Source organism: Mustela lutreola, chromosome 3, assembly GCF_030435805.1.
Source record: "Mustela lutreola isolate mMusLut2 chromosome 3, mMusLut2.pri, whole genome shotgun sequence".
Lineage (NCBI taxonomy): Eukaryota > Metazoa > Chordata > Mammalia > Carnivora > Mustelidae > Mustela > Mustela lutreola.
Genome location: NC_081292.1, coordinates 170,581,363 through 170,603,978, shown reverse-complemented (window position 1 = coordinate 170,603,978; position 22,616 = coordinate 170,581,363). Strand labels below are relative to the sequence as shown.

Sequence of the window (22,616 nt, the reverse complement as noted above, 5' to 3'; positions counted from 1 at the left end):
AATAACAGGTATTCCACAAAGACTTTTATGGTTTATTCTTGAACCTCAGGGCTTAGACCTAAGGGATTCTTCTTTTTAGCAAATCCACTTGAGAAAGAGATGACATCACAAGTAGAGAGGAAGAGTCAAGTTGAATTTTATGGGATTAAGCTGTGAGTGCGGAGTGTGCCTGGGACATGTCCATCTCTGAATAATGGGAAATAAGGTTGTAGTATCACTGGGACACTCACCAGCCCTGTTTTGCATTTGTTTCCTAGCTTTCTGGGAGAACTCACCTCCAGGTAAGCCTTGTCACTTTTCATCTTTGGTTCTCAGTATGTCATAGGAAACCAATCTGGGGTTCAAGATAGTAACAGTGAAATCTGATTTGCTGACAGTTATGCTCAGAGGTGTTATGAAATGAGGCCCACTGCCTTCTGGAGGCATCTTGTGAATGTTGCCTAATTGATGTGAGGCTAGAAATGTTTCCTCCAGACCATAGCTGAGCCTCCCTTGGGTGAGGACACACACACACACACACACACACACACACACACACACGCATGCACACACACTCAGAAAACTGGTCCACTCCAAGCAGCTGCCTTTGTGTCTGTGTGTATGAAGCTTACCATCTGAACCATTTCAAATGTACAGTGTAGTGGCATCAAGGACACTTAAAATATTGTGCAACCATCACCGCTTTCTGGCTCCTTCATATTTTTACCACTGCAAAAGGAAACCCCGTACCTATTAAGTGGTCTCTGCCATTCCCCCCCCCTTTTCCTCACCCAGGGCCACCACTAATCTTTCTATCATGATGGATTTCCCTCTTCTGGCAATTTCACAAATGGAATTGGATGGTATCTGTCTTTGGGCAACTGGCTTCTTTCACTGAGTACCAAGTCTTTGAGGCTCATCCATGTTATAGCTTGATCACTTCTTCATTCTTTCTTTATGGCTGAGTAATATTCCACGGTGTGGACAGATCATGTGTGGGTCCTCTGTTCAGCAGCTGGTGGGCATTTGGGTTGTTTCTACCATTCGGCTCTTGTGAATTCTAATAGCTGCCCTTTTTCAGATGGTGCCCAAGGCGTCAGGCCCAAAGCCACGTCCAAGGCAGCCACTGACCTTTCAGGCTCTGTCATCCTGGCTCTTACTGTCTCCCTTCCTGACACAGAACCCAGACCTCATCTGCACTTGGGTCTGGCCAGAGTGGCCCTGTAAACAGTTACACTTTAACCAAAGCCATAACGTGGGTGAAAGAAGGAGTGACCCTTGCTTTTTTTCACTCCTTCCTTTCTGTTCTTCCTTGGTCCAGATTTGCTTTCTGTTCTCCGTCCTGAGTCCTTTCTTCCTTCTTTTTGTATAAATTCCAAGTCACCCTGAAGCGCTTCAGCTTCTGGAATTTGGAGTGGCGGGTACTGCTCATTTCTCTTCTGCTCTCTAGCAATCAACTATGTGACTGTTGACAGAGTGAACACATAAAAAGTCACTCCATTTTGGCAAGGACTTTTTTTTTTCTCCCCAAAACTGTCCCTTCGCCATGATTTTACCTCTCCTCTACCCACCAGAGCTCATCACTGGACCTAATAACCAGAAGGAAGGGTAATGAGCCTACGAAACTCAGCAGTCTCCGCCATGCCTCAGTGAAGTTTCTGGACCACATTCCAGGGAATACATTTAAAATTCCTCCATGACCACTTCCTGATTTCTGGTTTGTTTTGTTTTGAATCTCACTGAATCCTCTTCCAGCTGGAAATCTCTGCAGCCGCTGCTCTGTTCTGTGTGTTTTATAATCCCGCGTGTCTTCTCACCCATCTGTGTTCTCTTTTTTCCAGTGAAGTGGCCTCTGAGGTGCCTTTCCGCCTCATGCATCCCCAGCCCGAGGACCCAGGTCAGTCACGCATTGTCTTGGCTTTCTCAAGTCATTTACTGCTTGCAGATTTCTTATTTATTCATGGCTGGTCGTTCCTAACCATGGCCCCAGTGGCATCGCCAGGTCATGACTTGTTATCCTCACCATGCCCCAGGCCAGCCCATAGAGGAGTATTCATCTCCTCAGTCACGAGCCACAGGCCACCTTCATTCAGCCTGTGGATGACAGAGCATCACTGCTCTTGGACATGGACTCCCTTGTTGGGTTTTATCAGGGATGATTTACAAGCAGAAGCTCTGGTGGGAATAGGACTGGATTGAGATTGAAAGAAAGATTAGGTGCAAAATATATCTGAGAGGCTGAGGCTTTTGGATTTCATTTGGAAGCATTAACAGGCATTCATAAGATGAGTATTTTTGACAGTAGCGATTATGATGAGAATACAGAAAATACTAGAGGAAAGGGTCAGGCCAGGTTCCTGACGCTTTGGTTCCTTTGGATTGCGAACCCTCTATAGTTATAGTAACAAAGAATACTTCTAGTAAAGGTGCTATAAACATGGCACCTGGCTGGTTCAGTTGGAAGAGCATATGACTCTTGATCTGAGTTTGAGCCCCATGTTGGGCACAGGGATTATTTAAGAAAAAAAAAGGTGGTATAAGCAAGCAAGATTTATTTTTCTTATACTTTATATAGCTTTTTGTATCTTGATCATTAACTGACCTTTAAGATTTTTTGTTTGTTTGAGAGAGAGAACATAAGCAGGGAGGAAGGGCAGAGGGCGAGGGAGAAGCAGACTCCCCACTGAGCAGGGAGCCCGATGCATGGCTCCATCTGAGGATCCCGGGATCATGACCTGAGCCAAAGTCAGATGCTTAACCAACTGAGCCACCCAGGTGCCCTATGATATGACCTTTAAATAATAGAATGAGTCCCCCTATTCATTTTGGGTTTGTCTCAAAGTATTTTTCCAAATATTTTGGATTCAAATAGTCAATGTACTTTGGGGGAAAAGTAATCTGGCCACATTTTTTTCTTGTTTGTATCTGGTGGTATCATTCAGATACTATTTTTTAACTATGTGAGATTGAGATGCATTCTGGTCCCTTTCAAGGACATTTTAAAAGAATATTTTAAAACTATGACCTGAGGCAATTGCCATCGTTTATGCCAGATTGTTTTCTGGAGCTGTGAACAGACTTCGCAGAAGTGGGGCTCTTCCTTTTCTGGGTATGACATTTTCATGGTCCATCATCATGGCCCTTTCATTGAACACACCACCATGCCAAGACTAAATGATGATCTTGTGTTCTGGGAGATCTCAGGGAGAAACGACAGATCACCCCATGGCCTTGAAATTCTGACTTCCTGAGATTTGAGTCACAAGACTTCCATTCACAGCAATGCTCACAACTTCCCTGCCTAGTTCAGGGCTCTGAGGCCAGACAGGTAGGCTAAGCAGAAATGGCATTAAGTTGTAGCTAAGAAACTCTGCCAGGGCCTGGGGCCAAGTCATTTATACCTAATAGGCACTAAAGAAATGCTACTAAATTTTTATTATCCGCTGTCAAGAGCATCCACAATGGAATGCAGGTGCTGATTTGATTCTCTTTCTGGCTGATGGTCCCAGGTAGTGTAATTATGCCGGCATGTGGGAGCCCAGGATGGGTCCTGCCCCGGGGCCCCTCTCTTGATCTCCTGTGGTTGGCAGCCCACATAGCCACCTCCCTCCCAGTGCCTGAGAGACGAGCCTCTCCTTCACTCTGGTACTCCTAAAACACCCTCTGGAGCTTTTCACTCAGCTCTTGCTGGCACCCCACTGAAGGTTATGGGACTCTACTAGGTGGGCAGAAAGCTAAAGGAACAAAGGAACAGCAGCAAAGAACCACTCAGATGAATAGCAGTTAATCAGGGGCTGTAAAACATACCTGAAAATATAAGCCAACAACAACAACCCAATGATCAATGTGTTAACAGAGAAACCAAACCCTGAGGAGCCTGGGAGTGGTTCCCCAGCTTGAGTGCACCCCCACCCCCAGCCATGGTTAGACGTCCAGTCCCAGGACTCGCCCCTTGTAAGTGGGACCTGAAGCTGTGAGCTGGTCTTGGAGGGTGGGTCGCAACTCCACCTAAATAAAATCCAAAGGGAGAAACACTTTGAAAAGAGAAGGCATCCCAGAGGTGAGGGTATGCCTTGTTCTGGTTGGGGGCGGTTGAGGGTAAGGTGCTCTGCAGAGGAGCCCAGGGTTCAAATGTGCAGCGAGAAAGGCTCTGGCAGCTGGAAAAGGCAAAGAGGCAGGGAGCACACGCAGTTGTGAAATGCACATATCTAGGCTTCTTTTCCCTTCAGCTATAAAGTCACCAAAATAAGAAATTTTCCAGGTGCAGCTATCACACTGAATTTATGCTGAGAGGGCACAGGGTGGTTCAGTCTATTGGGTGTCTGACTCTTGATTTCGGCTCAGGTCATGATCTCAGGGTCACCAGGCAGAGCTCCTTGTCAGGCTCCCTGCCTAGCGTGGAGTATGCTTGAGATTCTCTCCCTCCGCCCCTCCCCTGACTCACATGCTTGTTCTCTCTCTCTCAAAAGAAAAGAAAAAGATTTATGCCGATAATTCTCTCTCTCTCTCTCTCCTTTACCATGCTTACAATTACAGCAAAGGGAAGGTGAGTCATTGCCCTGAGCTTCCCCGGGTTCTCTGACTTCCTCCTCGGGCAGAGACTCCCTTTGGGGTCTTTCTGTATATACCGCATGCTCTGAACACCTCAGAGTCTTCCTTCTGCTACCTAGTACTATGGCTTGTGCACACACTCGCGGGTGCATACACACATACACCTGCATGTGCACAAATACGTGTACACACATAGACACACTTGGTTATACTGGGCATGTGTGTTTGCTCTGTGGGTTCCTTCATTTTCTCTTCTTTGTGTTTGTTAAAGAGATTTGACATGAAAAGCTGTGAGCAGAACGGCTTGGTCCCAGGCTCCATCCTGCAGGAAAATGTTGGTTGGTTCCTCTGTCGCAAAAGGAAGACCACCCATCTTGCCTTGCTTGCGATTTCACCGCAAGCTGCCGAGAGCATGCCATGATCGAAACGTTCTCTGCTCTGTTTCAGTTTCCAGGATGAAAATTTGGTTTTCGAGGAGTTTGCTCGCCAAAATCTGAAAGACTCAGGAGACCCCGAGGAAGGGAAGAAAGACCAGGAGGCCGGAGATGAGTGAAGAAGATGCTGGGAATTGGGGTGGTTCACAGCCCGGATGAGCCACGCTCCACAGTTAGCCCTTTAGCTATGCTAAATACCAAAGTGTGAGTCTTCTCCACAGAAATAAAGTTTGTTCTGCTGCGATCTGATTCAGGCTGGCTTGTTGAGGGGGCTGAGTGATGTCACTGACAAGGAAGCTGCAGCTGTCAGGGTCCTGTGCCTCAAGTAGGGGAGGGCAGCATCTAGAAAGGGAGCCAGACCGGCTCAGCACAGGCTTGTGGAGGCGGGAACATGCCCCAGGTTTGGTGTGCTCACCGGTGGAGCCTAGAGCACCCAGGGATTTCTCCAGGGGTCCTGGGTAAATTGCTTCCCTGCAAACATATGGTGGCAGGGGGGAGGCAGTGTTTCTAATGACATAGCCAATGTTAGCTCCACAGCCCCCCAGGAGCCTCCTGAGATGAACAGGGCAAAGGACAAATGTGACCAAAACGCTCTTCATTACTAATTTAACTTTTGGCCCAAGTCCCTGTTTGAGCTCTGGGATGCTAGTTAAGTTGCTTCTGAAAAGAAAGCAAGCCATGAAATCAAATTTGACTAATTTAAGGGGAAACAAGGAGTGCCCTGGGAGGACCTTGGAGGGGCTCAGAGAACAGAATTAAAGGAAAAATTTGAGTAGCCATGGCTGAGGTGGGCAGGGATCAGAAGCTCCCGGGGCTGCCCAGGAGCTCAGGGTCCCGCCCTCTGGGCAGCCATCTTCCTGGAATGTGGCCTCTCCCTGGATGCCCTCAGTCTTGGGGTCTCTGGTTCCAGTGTGCAAGTCCTGAGCAGGAGACTCTGGCTGGCCCACCTTTGGTCAGATAGATCAATGCCCTGTGGCCAGTGAGGGCAGCACCTGGCCCCAGGAATGGTTTGTCCTAGAAGAGGAGGCTTCTTGGTTTGAGGATCTTCACAGAGCCTGGGTGTGTATGTGTGAGGGGGCAAGGCAGCTCTGTGTCAGGCAGGAAGGTACAGCTGAAGGGGAGATGGCACCAGGGCCCTGTCCTTCAGAATCCCCTTCCTGGCCTGCGGTACTCGCCAGTCTTGGCAGCTGGACCAAAGGCCACAGAGGGGTCAGGGGAAGCTCCGATACGCTTCCTCTAGTAGGCTCTGGACCATGCTTCAGGGGAGGAGGAACAAAGGGCTTTGCAGAGTTCCGCACAGGTCAACCCCCTCACAGAAGGTAGGAGGGTAAATGAGAGGGGACATGGGTAGGGTGGACACTTGGGGTCAGGTCTCCGGGACCAGGAGCAGGGGCAGAGAGAGCAGGACAGCCGCATGCAAGTCCATGTCCACGCACATGAAGGCTCCCACACCTGGGGTGGTTCGGCAGGATTCCAGACTGGCTTGTGTCTTGGGGACTGGGATTTAGGCTAGAGGCTCCACTTGGCAACGTTGGACATGATCCCCTCGACACGAAACAAGGTGTGGAGTTTGAGGTATTCTGATACTGACAGGGATGAGGATTCATTTCTGGAGAAATAATAATAATAATAATGATAATAATATAGGCAGAAGACTGGGCCTTTGGCCTGTGGCTTGCAGGGTCAGACACAATTTCTCCTTGGTGTTTTCTCCAGTTCCAAGGGAGCAGTGCCACTCCAGCCCATGCCCCCTCTCAGGAGCCTCAGGAACGATCAGGGCGGCAGGCTGCTCTGGGGATGAAGCCCTTCCTCTGTTTCCACCCAAGCCCACAGGCCAGCTGTGGTTGGCTCCCGCCCGAGATCCTGGGCAAGCCGGGCACTGAGGGAGTCCACCCGGCAGTGCCTGGTGAGAGGACCAGCCTGTTGGTTCCTGCATTGCTTGACCCCAGGACATCCTAAGTCAGGGTGGATGTTAATGGGCTTGACCTTTGGAACTGTGTGGATTAGAGCTGGAGATAAAGAGCTGGAAGGCCAATCTGGCACACCAGAGGTCCTAATGGCCCTTGCCCTCCAGGTTATTTTGGGACCAAAATGGCCCACGCACAGACTTCCAGGTGCTGGCTAGAATATAGCTTGCAGCTGGTCAGCCTGGAGAGGATGTGGGGGTGGGAGCAGGAAGCCAGCAGCCAGCTGCTCCGAATGGGATGTGGAACCTTGCTTGGGCTGGGCCTGCTCTTGTATGAGTCTCTCCTGGCATGTTGTCAGGAGGCTGGGTGTTCGTGCGCAGGTCGGATGTGTGGCCCTGGGGGTTCCTGGGTGGGTGCACTGGAATAAACGGGGCACAAAGGTATTGAGAGTGCTGTGCGGAGGGAGTGGTGGCCGGGAACGTAAGACAAAGTTCAGCAACCAGCAACCGAAGGGTTGGAGAGGAGGAATCCCTCCTACTTAATATCAAGCACCTGCCTTGTGCTGAAGGCACTTTACTCTTACATCTCATCATGAGAGCCACGCTCGTAAGTGGGGCCTGTCACAGCCATTTGTTTGATGAGGAAAGTACAGTTCAGAGACCTTACATAACTTCCTGGAGGTCACACAGCTGGTGAGAGTCAGAGTTAGGACCTGAACTCTGGTTTCCCTGAGTCTGTCATCAGCCCTTTGCTCCCCTTCTGGTTCTGAGACTTTGGGGTCTTGGAGGGGGGAGGTTAGCACTTCTGACTCAGCAATGGCGGCCCTTAAGTTCTTTTTTTTTTTTTTTTTTTAATTGAAACGTTATGGAGATAATTTAGATTCACATGGAATTGTAAGGAACAACACAAAGAGATCCTGTGTTTTCCTCAAGGGTAACATCTTGCACAACTAATGCATGCTATCCCAAAGGATATGGACCTGGTACGGTCTGCCCATCTGCTTCTGATTTCCCTAGTTTTACTTGTACTTGTGAGTGTGTGTGTGTGTGTGCGTGTGTGTGTTTAGCGAGCTACAAATTGTCACTGGTTAACTTCCTTTTAGAGAGTCTGTTTTCTCCTCCCTGTAACACTTCTCACTGCTCCCCTCCCCATTTAAGACTACTGCCTTCTTTATGGTTTACCTCACTAATCCTTGAGGGACCCCAGTGGGCATGTTTGGAAATGTAATGGGGGTGGTTTTTGGTTGTCATACTGCCTGGGGCCAGGGAAACGATATGTCACACGCAGTGAAGAAACGTCCCACTCCAAATGTCGATCATAACCCAGGTCCAGGGTAAAAAATAAGATTATTCCCATGTTTTGAAACGCATCATGTCTTCTAACGGAAATGGACAGGAGATGCACACACTTCTGCGTTGCTAAGTGGAGAAGGATTAGGATGTGAAGTGTGTTATTAACGCCACCTTGATATGCCCTTAAGGTGGGGTAAACTCAGGGAGGCGCACATTGTTCGAGATGAATCACGGCGTGAGTCATTCCATAAAGAAGCACCAGAGGGAATGTGCTCTTACAGGCAAGGCACTTTGGGGGAGATCTCCAAGGGAACAGCACTCGGCAGTCACAGGAGAACAGAAAGCCTTCTCCGCTCATCACAGCAAATACGCCCGAGTTAGGTCTCTCTGGTTCAGGAACATAATACGATTCTTAATGAGTCTAATGCTCTTTTAAAAAATACACTTGTTATTTTCGAGGGGGTCTGAGATTTCAGGGAGAGTTGTGCAGTTAGGACCATGAACTCCTCCATATCCATCTCCCCTAGTGACAAACGTCTCATACTAGGATGACACACCCACCATACCTCGTGAATCCATAGTGACACGTGACAAAGCTAAAGCCCAGTCTTTATTCACATTTCCTTAGTTTTTACTGAATGTCTTTTTATGTTCCAGGATCCCACATGACATTGAGTTGTCATGTCTCGTTAGGCTCCCCGTGGCTGGGACAACTTATAGGACTTTGTCATGATTGCAATATACTTTTATCCAGCCACAGAGGCTGCCTCGCAACTCACGTTCCTGTCTCTGGCTTTTTGTCTCTCAAATGATGGCTTCTAGAGCCCAGACGCCCCCTGAGCTTCTGGCGGGTGGAGGCCACAGGTCAGTCAACCACCTCTCACTCAGTTTGTTCCAAACCAAGTTTATCTTCATCTCCTCTAGGTCTACCTGTGGTCACTGGGGCAGCATTCCCCTTGAAAGCCATGTCTCTGGGAGACATCCTGATTTATCCTGCTCCTTAATCTCCTGACTAGGAGCAGCTGGCCCCTTTTCTTCCCACCTCTGCTGAGTCTCACACGTGTTACTTCCTCTTTCCACCACCAGGACCACTGCCTTGGTTGTGCTCCTAATCAAGCATTGCCTGGTTTGCTTTTTAATACCCTGTTTCTAGTCTTTTTTCCTCTGGATCATTCTCTGTCCAGATACACTAGTTCCTCTGCTTTAAACACCCTTTAGCGGCCCCCATGCCAAAAGATGCAGTTTTTGCTCCTGAGAACTGCACTGAGGTGCCCTGGGTCCAGCTGCAGCATCGCACATTCCCGGCCTCCTCCTCCTCCCCTCGTCCTCAGCTCAGCAGCTAACTTGCCTGGGAGTCTTTCACCTTGTGTTTTCTTGGAAAATTCCCTCTGTCCCCTCACCTTTCTGCTCAAATCGCCAAACTCTGCTGGGGTCACTTCTCCTCTGGAGAGACTCCAGACACCCTTAAAAAGAATGAACTCTTAGTTCCCCTCCACTGACGTGTCACACTCTTTATAATTCATTGATGCTAAATGACTAACCTCCATGGGGATGCAGGACAGGCTCTCCTCAGTGCCCATATTAGTTGCTTTGGCTGTCATCACAAAGGACCACAGACTGGGGGTTTCAGCAGAAATTTTTCTCACATGTCTACAGGCCAGAAGTCTGAAATCAAGATTGGCAGAGTCCGTTTCTTCTTCAGAGTTGACAAGCCTCTTTCCTTGGCTCGTAGATGCCATCTCTGTGTCTCTTCACATGGTCATCCTACTGAGCCTGTCTGTGGCCAGTAGGATACCAGTCATCCTGGATTATGGCCCATTCTAATGGCCTCATTTTAACTTGATGCCTTCTTTAAAGGCCCCATCTCCAAACACAGTCAGGTTCCGATGTTAAGAATAACATCTGAAGGATAGTTAGGACTTCAACGTGTGACTGTTGGGGCGGATAGGAGCACAGTTCAGCCTGTAACAGTCCCTTCTCTCCTCTTGCTTCCTACTAGCTCCTTCAGGTCGAGCTTCCTGGGAAGGCTAGCCTAGAAGCATCAAGAACTTTGGAGTCTCAAGGCCCAGGTCCAAACTCTATCTCTTTTCCACTCCTTGGAAGAGGTATCTATCTGAACCTCAAGGCCTAGCGAACTTGCTCTGTGGGGCTTGTGTGAGGATTAGAATCACTGGTCAGGGGCTGCCTGGGTGGCTCAGTGGGTTAAGCCTCTGCCTTCAGCTCAGGTCATGATCTCAGAGTCCTGGGATCGAGTTCTGCATTGGGCTCTCTACTAGGCAGGGAGCCTGCTCCCTCCTCTCTCTCTCTCTCTCTCTCTCTGTCAAATAAATAAAATCTCTCTGTGATCTCTCTCTGTCAAATAAATAAAATCTTTAAAAGAAAAAAAAAAGATCACTGGTCAGTTTGTCTGGTGTGTCTGCCCCATGGTCAGCTTATGAGAGCCATAACTACCTCCATATGATGATGGAAATGTTCTATACTGGTGCTGTCCCGTGTGGTAGCTGCTAAGTCACACATGGCTGGCTATTCTGTATTTGAAATGCGGCTAGTGTGACTGAGGAACTGAACTTTTAATTTGAATTAACTGGAATTGAAACTGAAGTAGCCACATGTGGCTAGTGGCTATAGCACTGGGCAATGCATGGGGGCTCTGGGCCTGTCCCAGTGTGTTCCTGCATTAGGCCCTGATAGGCCCTACCCTGGATGTGAGTACATTTCCCTGGTCATGTCCCCATGCTAGATGGGTTCACTTGTTTTGCCTTTGGAAAGTGTCACTCTGAGTAGTGGGGGTCAGGGCATGTTGATGGGCGGGCAGGCCAGGGGCCACTGAGTCTCCAGCAGCAGCCCTCTGGGACAGCAAGGGGACGGTCATGTAGCCCCCTAAGGATTTGCCCCTCTTACCTGTGTAGCAGCGAAAACAAGTGTACTCTTCTGTGCCCTCCCAGGAAGGCTCCACCTACCCGGCTATCATCATCTGGCACTTCCTGGCTAGCCCAGGGGGCCTCACCCCACTCACCTATGCCTCCTGCCTCCACCTACAGATCACTCCCTTTCTGAGTCCACTTCTCTATCTCTGTGGCCCCTCCTAATGATCCAGGGCAGCCACCTGCCCTGATTACTTCAAAGGCTGGATCACAGGCCCCAGCTTTGTGACCCAGCCCTGCCAAGGGCTTCCTGTTAATACTCAGGACTAACCCCTTTATCAGGTTTACAAAGCCCTATCTGACAGGCCGGCCGTGCTCATCCCTTCTTGCTATTTTGCTCCCTTCAGGCTATGTGCGACTTCCGTTTTCTCCTGGACACTTGTTCTTTCTCGCCTCCGGGACTTTGCCCAGCCTGGTTCTTCCTCCTAGAACACCACTCTCCTGTCAGGGCTAACTCCTGCTAGCTCCTTGCTTCTCTCAGGCATCATTTCTCCCGGAAGCCTTCCCAGATGGAGTTGGGTATCCCGTTCGGGCATCCCAGACGCCAGGACTTTCTTCTTTCTTTCCTCATTCCTGCATGCATCCATCCGCTCCCCATTGTTTATGGTGCAACTAAGTACTAAATGCCAGACACTGCTTTAGACGCTGGCGACACGATGCAGGGCAAGACAGGACGGTCCGCGTCTCCTGGAGATCACTTATATTCTTGAACGGGAAGACTAAAGATTAAAAGAAAAGTGAACACAGAGACAAAACACCACACAAATTGTGTCCTAGACGGAAAACAACAGACGTTAAGACCGGGGGCCAGGAGACATGGAGTAGGGGGGCGGTAGCGGCAGACGGGCCCGAGCGCGGCTCCGTCTGCGGCTGCGCGCGCGGCCGGCAGGGGGCGCGGCGAGGCGGTGTGTGGGCCCGCCCAGGCCCTAGACCCGCCCCCGCCCGAACAGGCCCCGCCCTCCAGACCCCGCCCCCGGCCCCGCCCCCGCCCGCTGTGCGCGCGCTGGCCCGGCAGCATGGCGGCGGCGGCGGGCGCCCCTCCGCCGGGTCCACCGCAACCACCTCCGCCGCCGCCGCCTGAGGAGTCGTCCGACAGCGAGCCCGAGGCAGAGCCCGGCTCCCCGCAGAAGCTCATCCGCAAGGTGTCCACGTCGGGCCAGATCCGCCAGAAGGTGAGCCCGCGGCGGCGGCCCGGGCGCGCGCCCCTCACACCGCGGCAGCCCGGTGAGGCCCGCGGCCCGGCCCGAGAGCCGCCCAGGCCCGGCCCTGCCCGGCCCGGAGTCCCACCGGGCGCCGCCGTCCGGGCGGAGCGCACCTCCTGGGGTAACGGGCCAGGCGCCCCGCCCCGCGCCGGGGCTGAGCGCGTCGTCCGGGCGGGGCGGCGGCGGGGACCCCGGGCCGGGGGAGCAGGTGGGCTCCGGCTCCGCGCGGGGCCGAGCGGGTGGGGCGGGGCGCCGGGACCAGGGGCGCCCGCCGCGGGTGGGCCGCGAGGAAGCCCCGAGCTGCAAGGACCGGGAGGAAGCGGAGGCCTAGAGGCTGGGGGCGAGCGCACCAAAAATGGGGGCTGCTGGCCGCGCCCCGCGAGCGCACGCTCCCCTAACCCCGGGTTCTGCTCTTTTCTGAGGACTGACCCGGTCATTTCCCGCTGGGTGCCCCGCAGACTCACCTGTGGTCCCCTGGGAAATCCAACCGGACTCGGCGTGTGGGGGCTCTTCCTTGACTCGCATGTGTTTTCGTGCCCTTAAGACCAGGGATGCGCGTTCTCTGACCGGCTCTCCCTCCCTCTGGGGAAAGCGGGGAGAGGGGGCTTTCCCTGGCTGCGCACCGGCTGGGCACCTAACTCGGCGGAGAACTTCCAGACGCTAAATATTCGCTGCAGAAAGACGCATTTCCTTTCTGCGGGAGGAAAGTTGCGCCCTTTGTTTTCCCTTTGCGGTTCCCGTTGCAAACTGGTTATGGTTTTGGCTACAGGTGAGCCCTTGCTGTTAGAACACGGCTGCCTGGGGCAGGTGGCTGGACAGGTGGCAGAGGGCATGCTGGCTCTGTGGGCAGCCCCGGCCGATCCAGCTGGCACAGACTCTCTCATTCTGCTGCAGTGCGCTTCTCCTCCGGGGCCAGTTGGGTTTAGCTGACACTTTCACTGTGGGAGCCATTTCTTGCTTTACCCTCAGTCAGCCTCTGATACTTGCGATGGGGGTAATCTTGGGTCTGAACGTGTTACAGACGCGTTTATTGGGAAGTGTTCCAGTTATTCTGCAAATAGGTATTGGACACCTCCTTTTTTCCAGTCATAACGGTAATAGTAATAATTATGAGAGTAGTTCTTCAGCGCTTACCAGGCAATGTGCCAGGCACTTTTCTTGGGTTAACTTTACAGTATTCTACATGTGCTATAACTCATTTAGTACTAGTGAGAACCCATAGAGCTGGGTGTTACCTATCATCCCCATCTCAGGGGTTTGGAAATCGAGGTGGAGATGTGAAGTGACTTGCCCAGGGTGTCACAGGTAGGAAAGGTGGATCTGGATTTGAACCATGGTCAGGATCCTAAGATGGACAGTAGGAGTCTGGATCTTAGTCTATAGGAGATGGACATCTATGAATGTGACAGTATGACCTAGTAAGTCCTGTGGAAGCTCAGAGGACACCTACTGTGGCATGTGGGGGGGGGGTGAGTCGCCTTTAAAACAGTTCTTGAGGGAAAAAGTTTGCCAAGCTAATTGGGGAAGGAAGCATTTCCACATAGTTGATGCATATTGACACATACTGTATCTAAAGGTTTAGGCACACCTGGGAATGATCTGAAGGTGAGTGGGTCAGGTTGAGAGGAAGGAAGAGGCTGGAAAGGTAGATTGGGCTGGATTTTTAAAGGGCAGGCTGTGGAATTGGGTTTTTGGCCTTGGGCAAGAGGGAGCTGCTGATGGTTATTCAGAGCATGGGAGTGACCAGTCAGATGTGCTTGTAGGAAGATCTCCACATAGCCATAAATGATACTAAGAGTTGCTCTCCCCTGTTGTTTGGTCCTGGATTCTTGTATGTGCCCAGTGTGGGGTAGATCATGGGATTTACAAGTGATTAAGATTAGATCTCTCAGAGATTCCAGTGTTGTCCAGAATTCTGTTCTTTAGGAGGTGTCCCCCCCACCCTGAAAAAAAAACAAACAAACAATAGCTGCTGTACCTACCAGCTGTTCTGGTTGAGGAGGAGTGATGGGTAGCGTGTTAAAAATACACCCTGAGGATTTGAGTTGCTGAATACAGTCACATCTGCTGTACAAATAGCTTAAGGCTAATTTTTTTTTCATGTTGTTAGAGATTGTCTGAATGTGGGAAATGTGAGGTTTTCTGTGTGCAGTAGCTCCCCCCAATTAAAGCAGATAAGCCATTCAGAAAATTGCTCTGGTATATGTGGTGCATAAGAGAAATATCCAAAATGGTACGGGGATCATTTGGGTACTAAACAGGAAAGCTGAAACCACTTGAAGTATTTAAAACAGGGAATGTGGGGCACCTGGGTGGCTCAGTTGATTAAATGTCTGACTTAGACTCAGGTCATGATCTCAGGGTCCTGGGATCAAGTGAGTCTGTGTCTCTGAGTTGGGGCTCCCTGCTCAGTGGGGAGTCTGCTTCTCCTTCTCCTTTCTGCTCCCCGCCCCTCCTGTTCCCCTCCCCCCTACTGCTGCTTGTGCTCCCACATGCTCTCTCTCCTTCTCTTTCTCCCTCTCAAATAAAGAAAAAAAATCTTTACAACAGAGGGAATTTAATGTAGGGGAGTGGTTGTACAAGTGATTGAGAACCGAGAATGTAGATAGTGGCCAGTGAAGCAATCCAGAGATGAGGCAACAAGTAGGAAACCACTGTCACCCCTGAGTTTGGAGGACAGAGGGAGGAGGGGGCATTTCCGACCCCAGGAGCAACTCCCACCTGCCAAGAGACTGAACTGCCCAGGGTTGTCTGGTGGGCCCTGGTGCCTTCAGAGGGCACAGCTCCTGCTGGAGTCTTACCCCAACCCCCTCTTTCTTGGGAAACCCGGCCTGTTAGGGGTCAACCCCTCTGCAATTTGGAGTAGAGCAAAGGATCAGAGAATGGAACTGAGGACAAGTTTTTGAAATACCAGTCCAGTACAAGTTAAGAGCTGTCTTAATGGAAAAAGGAAGGGAAGGATTTTATGACAGTGCTTCTCAGATTTTAATGTTCAGGCGTATCCCCTGGGGATCGTGTTAAAAATGCAGATTCTGGTTGAGTAGGTCCAGGATGGGGCCCAAGAGTCTGCATTTTAATCAGCTCTCAGGAGATGCTGCTGCTGCTGCTGGCCCATGGACCAGACTTTGAGGAACAAGTCCTTATGACATAGGTGTCAAGAGATGCTTTCCCAAACCCCAAAGAAATCTTTAGTTTATGGGTTTTTTTATAAAACTTCTCCCCAAGGGATGTCTGGGTGGCTCAGAAGTTTAAAGCTTCTGCCTCCAGCTGGGTTCATGACCCCAGGGTCCTGGGATCCAACCCCGCATTGGGCTCTCTGCTTAGCAGGGAGCCTGCTTCTTCCTCTTATTCTCTCTGCCTGCCTCTCTGCCTACTTGTGATCTCTGTCTGTCAAATAAATAAATTAAAAAAAAAAATCTAAAAAGAAAAAAAAACTTTTCCCCAAGTCTTTAGCATTATGAAAACTTGATGAGTGGAGATTTAACATGGTCATTTGTAGTAGTTTAGCATTTCACGCTTGTCTGATATTTTCCAAAGTTCCAACTGTGCCCAACAAACACATTATTTCATTTGTGTTTCCTAACTGTAAAGTGCAATAGTGACTCTGTAGGACCTCCTAGTTAGAGTGGAAAAAGAAGATGGGGCTAATACACCGGTAGATTAATTAGCATATTATAAAGTATTCTGAAATTTGAAAAAAGAACAGTGTGATTCTGTGATGCATTATCAGTTAAGATAGAGTTTCCTCTATTTAAAGAAGTTACATTTTTTGCTTTGTGCACAAAAGTGCTCATATTCCTGATTTCAATTTTTATTTATTTATAAAACGTATTTATTTATTTGACAGAGAGAGATATCACAAGTAGGCAGAGAGACAGGCAGAGAGAGACGGGGGGAAGCAATCCCAGGACCCTGAGCTCATGACCTGAGCTGAAGGCAGAGGCCTAACCCACTGAGCCACCCAGGTGCTCCCCTGATTTCAAATTTAAACAAAGCATTTTTCCCATTGTGAAATGAAGACTAGCAGACATTAGACAAAATGTTTACGTTGTAAAAGACTTAAAAAAATAGCTTTATAAAGATGTAGTTCACACACCACGCAGTTAACTCCTTTAAAGTGTGTAGTTTAGTGGTTTGTAATATATGCACAATTGTGCAACAATTACCATAGTCAATTTTAGAATGTTTTCATCACCCCCAAAGAAACCCCATAACCATTAGCATCCGTTCCTCATTCCTTCTCAATTCTCTCAGCCTTAGACAACTGCTCATCTACTTTCTGTCTTGAGGATTTGTTGATTCTGGACGTTTCACATATATAGAATCATGCAGTACATGCCTTTTGTGTCTGGCTTCTTTCATTAGCGTTAAGTGTTCAAAGTTCATCCGTGTTGCAGTGTGAGCATTTGGATTATTTCCACTTTTTGGTTGTTCTGGATGAGGCTGCTATGAACATTCACATACATGTTTCTGTTGGACATGTGGGTCATTTCTCGTGGATGTCTATCTGGGAGTAGTTTTTTTTTTTTTAAACTGCCATACTCTTTTCCAGAGTGACTGCACCATTTTACATTCCCCCAGCAGTGTGTGAGGGTTCCAGTGTCTCCACGCCCGCGATTATTTCTTCTCAATTATAGCCATCCTAACGGCTGTGTAGTCATATGAAAAGTTTTAAAGCTCATGTGTATATTTAATAGCCTGAACTCTGGCGTTAAATGAAGTTGATTCACACCCTTTTCTCCCACTTATGAGACCTGAGATATCATAGACAGTATCCTAGACCTCTCAAGACTTGGGTTCCTCATCTGAAACAGGGAAAATACCTGTTCCTGGGTTGGTGGCAGTGACAATAAATGTGTTCTTGATCCTCGGTTTCCATATCTGCAAAATAGAAAGGAAATAGGAGTAGTCAGATCCCTAAAATAGAAATGATGATGTTAAGTCATAGAAGTAAATGGGACAATCTATGTATGCTTAGCATAGGGCCTGACATATCATCAGCCTTCAGTAAATGGTTTCTTTTATGATTATTTCTGTCTTTTTAATCATTCTCCCTGAACCCCTCCTCCCCCAGCTTAAGCTGGCTGATTCATCATCTCTAGCAGCCAGGAGAGCAAATAAAAATGAATGTGGCAAACAATTAGCAATGAAAATCATTTTAAGATTTTATTTATTTATTTGTCAGAGAGAGAGTGAGTGAGAGCGAGCACAGGCAGACAGAGTGGAAGGAAGAGTCAGAGGGAGATGCAGGCTCCCTGCGGAGCAAGGAGCCCGATGTGGGACTCAATCCCAGGACGCTGGGATCATGACCTGAGCCGAAGGCAGCTGCTTAACCAACTGAGCCACCCAGGCGTCCCGAAAATCATTTTAAAAAGTAAATTTATTGAATATGAGTGGGAATACCATGGGCTAGTCATTATTTCTTATTTCACAGATTCATTTTTTTTCCCCCACAGATTCATTTTGACTCAGCAAATATTAGGTGTACTAGGTACTTGGGGTACCTTACTGAACCACAATCATAAATACCTCTGGAGCTAACAGTCTGAAGATAAGACAGACATTAGTAAGGCAATTGCATAGTTAGTGTGGCATTGTGACAGGGATGAGCATTAGGCTGGTGATAGCCAGGGTGCTTTGAGAGGATGTACAGGTAATTTTGATCTGATCCTGGGAGGGGGGCATTAGGGGGAGATGAGTAGGATAAAGTGACTTCTGCTCCTGGTAATGGTGGGCCGAGTTAACTGACTAGTCTTCTGCCAAGCACATCTGTTAATATGAGGCAACTGTTGAGAAAATGTAGTATTACGGGGCTGGGACTGGGGAGGATGAAGGTCTGCGGAAGTGAGCTGGCATCTGGGGCTGGCTGCTTTTTACCTTGAGGTCAGGAATAGTTGGAATAGTGTTCCTCTAAAATTCATGTTCACTTGGACCATGAATGATAAGATTGTCTTTTATTATTCATAATGAGCCCCTTTTGGCTACATCTGAATTTATGCTAATGGGGTTACTTGTGATGTGGCTCCTAGATAGCTTCAGGATGGGAACTGGTCACCAGAAAGACCACACAAGTGATGAAAAGTGTGAACTTTCAGCCTTACCCCCAACTTCTTGGAGCAGAGGGGGTTTGAAGATTGAGTTATAAAACCTCTTTAACAAGGAGATTCAAGGAGTTTCTGGGTTGATGAGCACAGAAGTGTGAGTGTGTGTGTGTGTGTGTGTGTGAGAGAGAGAGAGAGAATGTGTGTGGTTTGCATGCCCAGAGTGGGCATGGAAGCTCTGCTTCTCCTCACTCCCCATACCCTGCCCTGTGCACCTCTTCATTTAATGTGTCTTTCTGGGTGTTAGGAAGGATGTGGAGCAAGGGAAAGCTTGGCTGCTGTTGGTGGGAATATTATTTGGTAACACCACATTAGGAGACATTTTGGCAGTGTCTGTTAAAGTTGAACAAATGTATACCCTATGTTTCAGCAATTCTACTTCTAGGTGTATGTATCTAATAGCTTATGTGAGCTAATGTACCCCAAGAGAACAAGAGTATTACTAGTGTGTTTTTTATAATAGCTCAAGAGTGGAAAGACACAAACATCAGTCAGCAGTAGAATGGATAAGTAAATTATGGTATGGTCTTACAAGAGAATATTATGCATCAATGAAAATGAACTGCTGCTACCTGCTGACTTTAGGATTATTCGTAGCATTAATGTAGTCTGGGCAAAAAAACAGACATGAAAGAATGTTGTATATGATTCCATTTATATCCAGGATGGAATGGATAGGACATAAGGTATTTAGTCTTGCGTGCTTGTGTCTTTAAGCTTGCATGCAAATAAATGATTACCAGAGGTCTGGATAATGGGAAAATATGGGTAGTGATTGGATAGTGCATTAGAGAAGACGCTTCCAGAGTGCTGGTTGTGTTCTGTTCCTTGCTGTAGGTGTTGGGTTCTCAATTTGTGATAATTATGAGTATTTGTTCTGTGGACTTAATATGTATGCTGTTTTATAATGAAAAGGATTTTTTTTTTTTTAAAGGATTAAAAAAGAATGAGGAGGATGTAGCTGGTCAAAGAGATATACAAAGGATCTGTGGCCAGAGGGAGCTTGGAGAAGTCAAAGGGCTAAAAGAAAGCTGATGTGGATAGAGTTGAAGACTTAAGGCGACCTTGATAGGGACATGAGGCTGGGGAGCTGGGTAGGAGGCTGTGTTAGGGGCTCTGTAGGAGTGAGGTGCTGTTGCTTGAAGATTTTGTTTTATTATTTTGTTCTTTTAGTAATCCCTATACCCAATATGGGTCTCGAACTCATGACCCCAAGATCAAGAGTTGCATGTTCTACTGACTGAGCCAGCCAGCCATCCCTGCTTTAAGGTTCTAGGAAGGAGTGAGATGTAATCTGATCTATGTTGAAAGGATCACTCTGGCTCTGTTGTGGCTCTCAGTGGGAGCTGGTAGCCTGGGTCAAGGCTGTGGTGGTGGTAATAGAGTTAGTTGGATTTGGCATTGGTAGAACTTACTGATGGTTTGGTGTGGGTGTTGGGGAAGAGGAGGACTGTGGTTCCGTTGACTGCTTAATGGAGCTCTTCTCTGAGATAAGGAGCTCTACCTGAGGACCAGCTCTGGGATTTTACTCTCACTGGGCCCTGCTGCAGTGGTTCCCTGGCTCCTCTTATTCTCAACTATCCTAATTTCACAGGTGAGGGGTGGGCAGTTAGGTGGCTTGCCAGGGTGCCATGAAGCCACTCAAGCCTCGTAGATTCCAGATGGCACCTCTTCCTACTCTTCCTACTGGGTCCTACCTTGTCCCTTGATAGTCATGTGGCAGCAGTGGGAGTGGTTCCCGGAGCCTGAGAGAGGGAGCAGTGGGACCGTGGGAGGGAGGGTCCGCTCAGCTCAGCCACTGGCTTTAGGACCAGTCAGAGAAGGAAGTGGGAGAAGCTCGGAAGGAAGAAGAGGGAAGGGAGGGGAGGGGAAGAAGGTAAGTTCCTGATTTCAGCACCCAGAGGTCCCCCTGCACTATCATTACTGTTACTTTTGTATTTCCTTACAGAGTATTTTTCTGGGTATGTTTAACAGAATTGGAATGAAAGTATATGTAAATATTCACTTTAATGTTACAAGCATTTCTCTGTGTTGTTAAAATCTCTTTATTCTTACCCCTTGTAATCGTATATTCTGTGAAGAATACCTTTGCAAGGAAGGCTCTTTTTCAATTTTTAACTATGAAAAATTTAAAAAGAATAATAGTACAGTGTATACCTATTATACTTACTACCAAGAATCAATAATTGTTAATGTATTGCCAAAAATGCCTTATCTATATGTGTTGAATATAAGGAATCTGCTAAATCTTTTGAAAGTAACTTATAGGTATCACAGTAGTTTACACTTAGATAGCTCAGCATGCAACTCATAAAAATGACATTTTAAAGTATGTCATCACCTAAACTCTAAAGATAAGGAATTCTAAAAATAAGGATGTTTTCCTATACACCGTTATTATACCTAAAAATTAATTGTAATTTTCTAATATCTAATAAGCACATGATTTTTAGATTCCCCCAGTTGAACCAAAATCCCCTTGGGGGATCATGACCAATCAAAATTGTTGCATTATATTTTGTTGTACTTCTTCAATCTCTGAGCCTCAAATTCTCCCCATAGGCACTTTCTCCTTCTCCTCCCCACTGTGACATGGATGAATTGGAGAGACAAGGGCAGTGGTCTTAAAAATCTGTGTCTGGATTTTTTTTTTTTTTTTATTGTTTCCTTGTGGTTTCTTTGATCCTTTTATTTGCTGTAAACTGGAAGTGAGAGTTTTGAAGACTTGTTTCTATGCAGGTTGATTTTTTGGGCAAATTTCCTTGATCTGGGATGTTCAGTGTCCTGTCAGGCTGTCCCCTCTGCTGTGTCATCATTTGCTTTATGTGGAGATGCTAGATATTTCCATTGGAAGTGTGGATTTCCCTCTTTGTCAGGAGGGAACCTGTGAGGTGGTTCTTGGGCATCAAGCAAATATACTTATCTTTAACAGTTTTCAGCATTCATGCCTAAGAGTTTCCTGAACCAATTACGGGTTTGCAAAATGGAGAGTGCCCCCTTTCTGTCATCTTTTCCACGTTTGTCTGTTGGTATTCTGTAAATTTTTCCCACTTCAACTGGGGAAGAGCTACAATTTCTTCAAAAAAAAAAAAAAAAAAAAGGCAGGGTAATTGCTGGTTTCTTCCTGTTTAATTACCAATTTTCAAAGTAAGGATTTGGTAGAAGAATCCTCTCCAATGGAGGCAAACGTTCTCTTTCTGTTCTCCCTCGCTGTCTCACTCTGTCACTGTGGATTCATTCTTTTTATTCAGTGTTTTACAGTCAGTGGTAGTCATTTCTTTTGATGCTTAAACTGTCCACTTTTTCCTAGGGGAGCCCCTTCACGGTGGCTCTTTGGCCCGTGAGCGTTTGCTTGTTGTGCCTTGATCTGTCGTTTCATCTTTGGGCTAGATTCCAGAAGTGGGGTTGTAGGTCATGGTGGGCTGGGGCTGAGGTGTCTGGGACAGGCAGTGCCCAGTGAGTTTAGCACATCAACCTGGTGGGGCTTTGCTTTTCCTTTTTTTGGGTTTGTACCTCTGAGTTTTGCATCTCCATTTATTTTGTGTTCCTTTTCTGTGGTTCTGATTGTTTGTGGGTTAATCTGTCCCTTCATCACTCTGTTGGTGAGCTCTTCCCAGTCTTCTCTGCATTGTATCCTGCAGCTTTTCTGAGGTCTCACGTTTTGGCTTGTACATGACCAATGACATTTCCTGCAGTGTATGTTTTCCCCTTTAGCCCCTTATATATGGATTTTAATTTTGCTGGGGTGTGATTATTTTTGCTTCCTTTTCTAATCATGTCCTGTATTGTAGCTTGTTGTGCTTTAATTTCATCCTGTTCTCATTTTGGTGCTCCCTGTCCTTGAAAAAACTAATTTTTTAATAGAGTCAGTGTCTTCCTGTAATCTTAAAACAAGAAGCACATATTTGCTAAAATGATCTTCTGGTTTCTGTAATAAATTCATTTAGATTTATGCATGTGCTTTATAATATATCTTCAGCCCACCCCGTCTCCCCCCTGTCTTGTTTTGATTTATCAGGCCTGGAATATTTTTCCCGGTCTTCGGGTTTGAAGTGCCATTAACTGTGTGCTTGGCTCCTGGAGGGAATGTGAGTCCTGCCCGAGATTGGTCTCAGGTCCAGTGCTGTGCCTGTGCTGCTCTGGGCCGGCTCTCCCTGCCACCTCAGTCTGAGTAGTGTGATGCTTTGGGTCACCTGCCACCTGCTTTTGGCTGTCTCTGCTTTTCT

The 22,616-nt window shown here is 47.9% G+C and overlaps 2 protein-coding genes and 1 long non-coding RNA gene across 6 annotated transcripts in view; 2 read left to right on the top strand and 1 right to left on the bottom strand.

Annotated features, from left to right (window-relative positions):
- Positions 1–5,208, top strand: part of SAG (S-antigen visual arrestin) — a 40,406-nt gene extending 35,198 nt beyond the window's left edge. Inside the window, exons 13-16 of one of the 2 annotated variants that reach the window (XM_059167688.1) lie at positions 258–281; positions 1,821–1,876; positions 4,516–4,525; positions 4,978–5,208. In XM_059167688.1, coding sequence (XP_059023671.1) covers positions 258–281; positions 1,821–1,876; positions 4,516–4,525; positions 4,978–5,083 — 196 coding nt within the window. In that variant the 3' untranslated portion in view covers positions 5,084–5,208. The remainder of the gene's footprint in view (positions 1–257; positions 282–1,820; positions 1,877–4,515; positions 4,526–4,977) is intronic. The other variant, XM_059167687.1, reaches the window with a different exon arrangement.
- A 4,573-nt stretch (positions 5,209–9,781) lies between these two features.
- LOC131827320 (uncharacterized) lies at positions 9,782–13,136 on the bottom strand. Its single transcript, XR_009351976.1, has 2 exons — positions 12,754–13,136; positions 9,782–11,806 (listed from the first exon to the last, which is right to left on the bottom strand). It is a non-coding gene; the product is annotated as an uncharacterized LOC131827320 (long non-coding RNA).
- The window catches only part of DGKD (diacylglycerol kinase delta), a 113,398-nt gene continuing 102,855 nt past the window's right edge, over positions 12,074–22,616 (top strand). For all 3 annotated transcript variants that reach the window (XM_059167675.1, XM_059167676.1, XM_059167674.1), the window contains exon 1: positions 12,074–12,259. In XM_059167675.1, the coding sequence (XP_059023658.1) occupies positions 12,104–12,259 (156 nt within the window). In that variant the 5' untranslated portion in view covers positions 12,074–12,103. The remainder of the gene's footprint in view (positions 12,260–22,616) is intronic.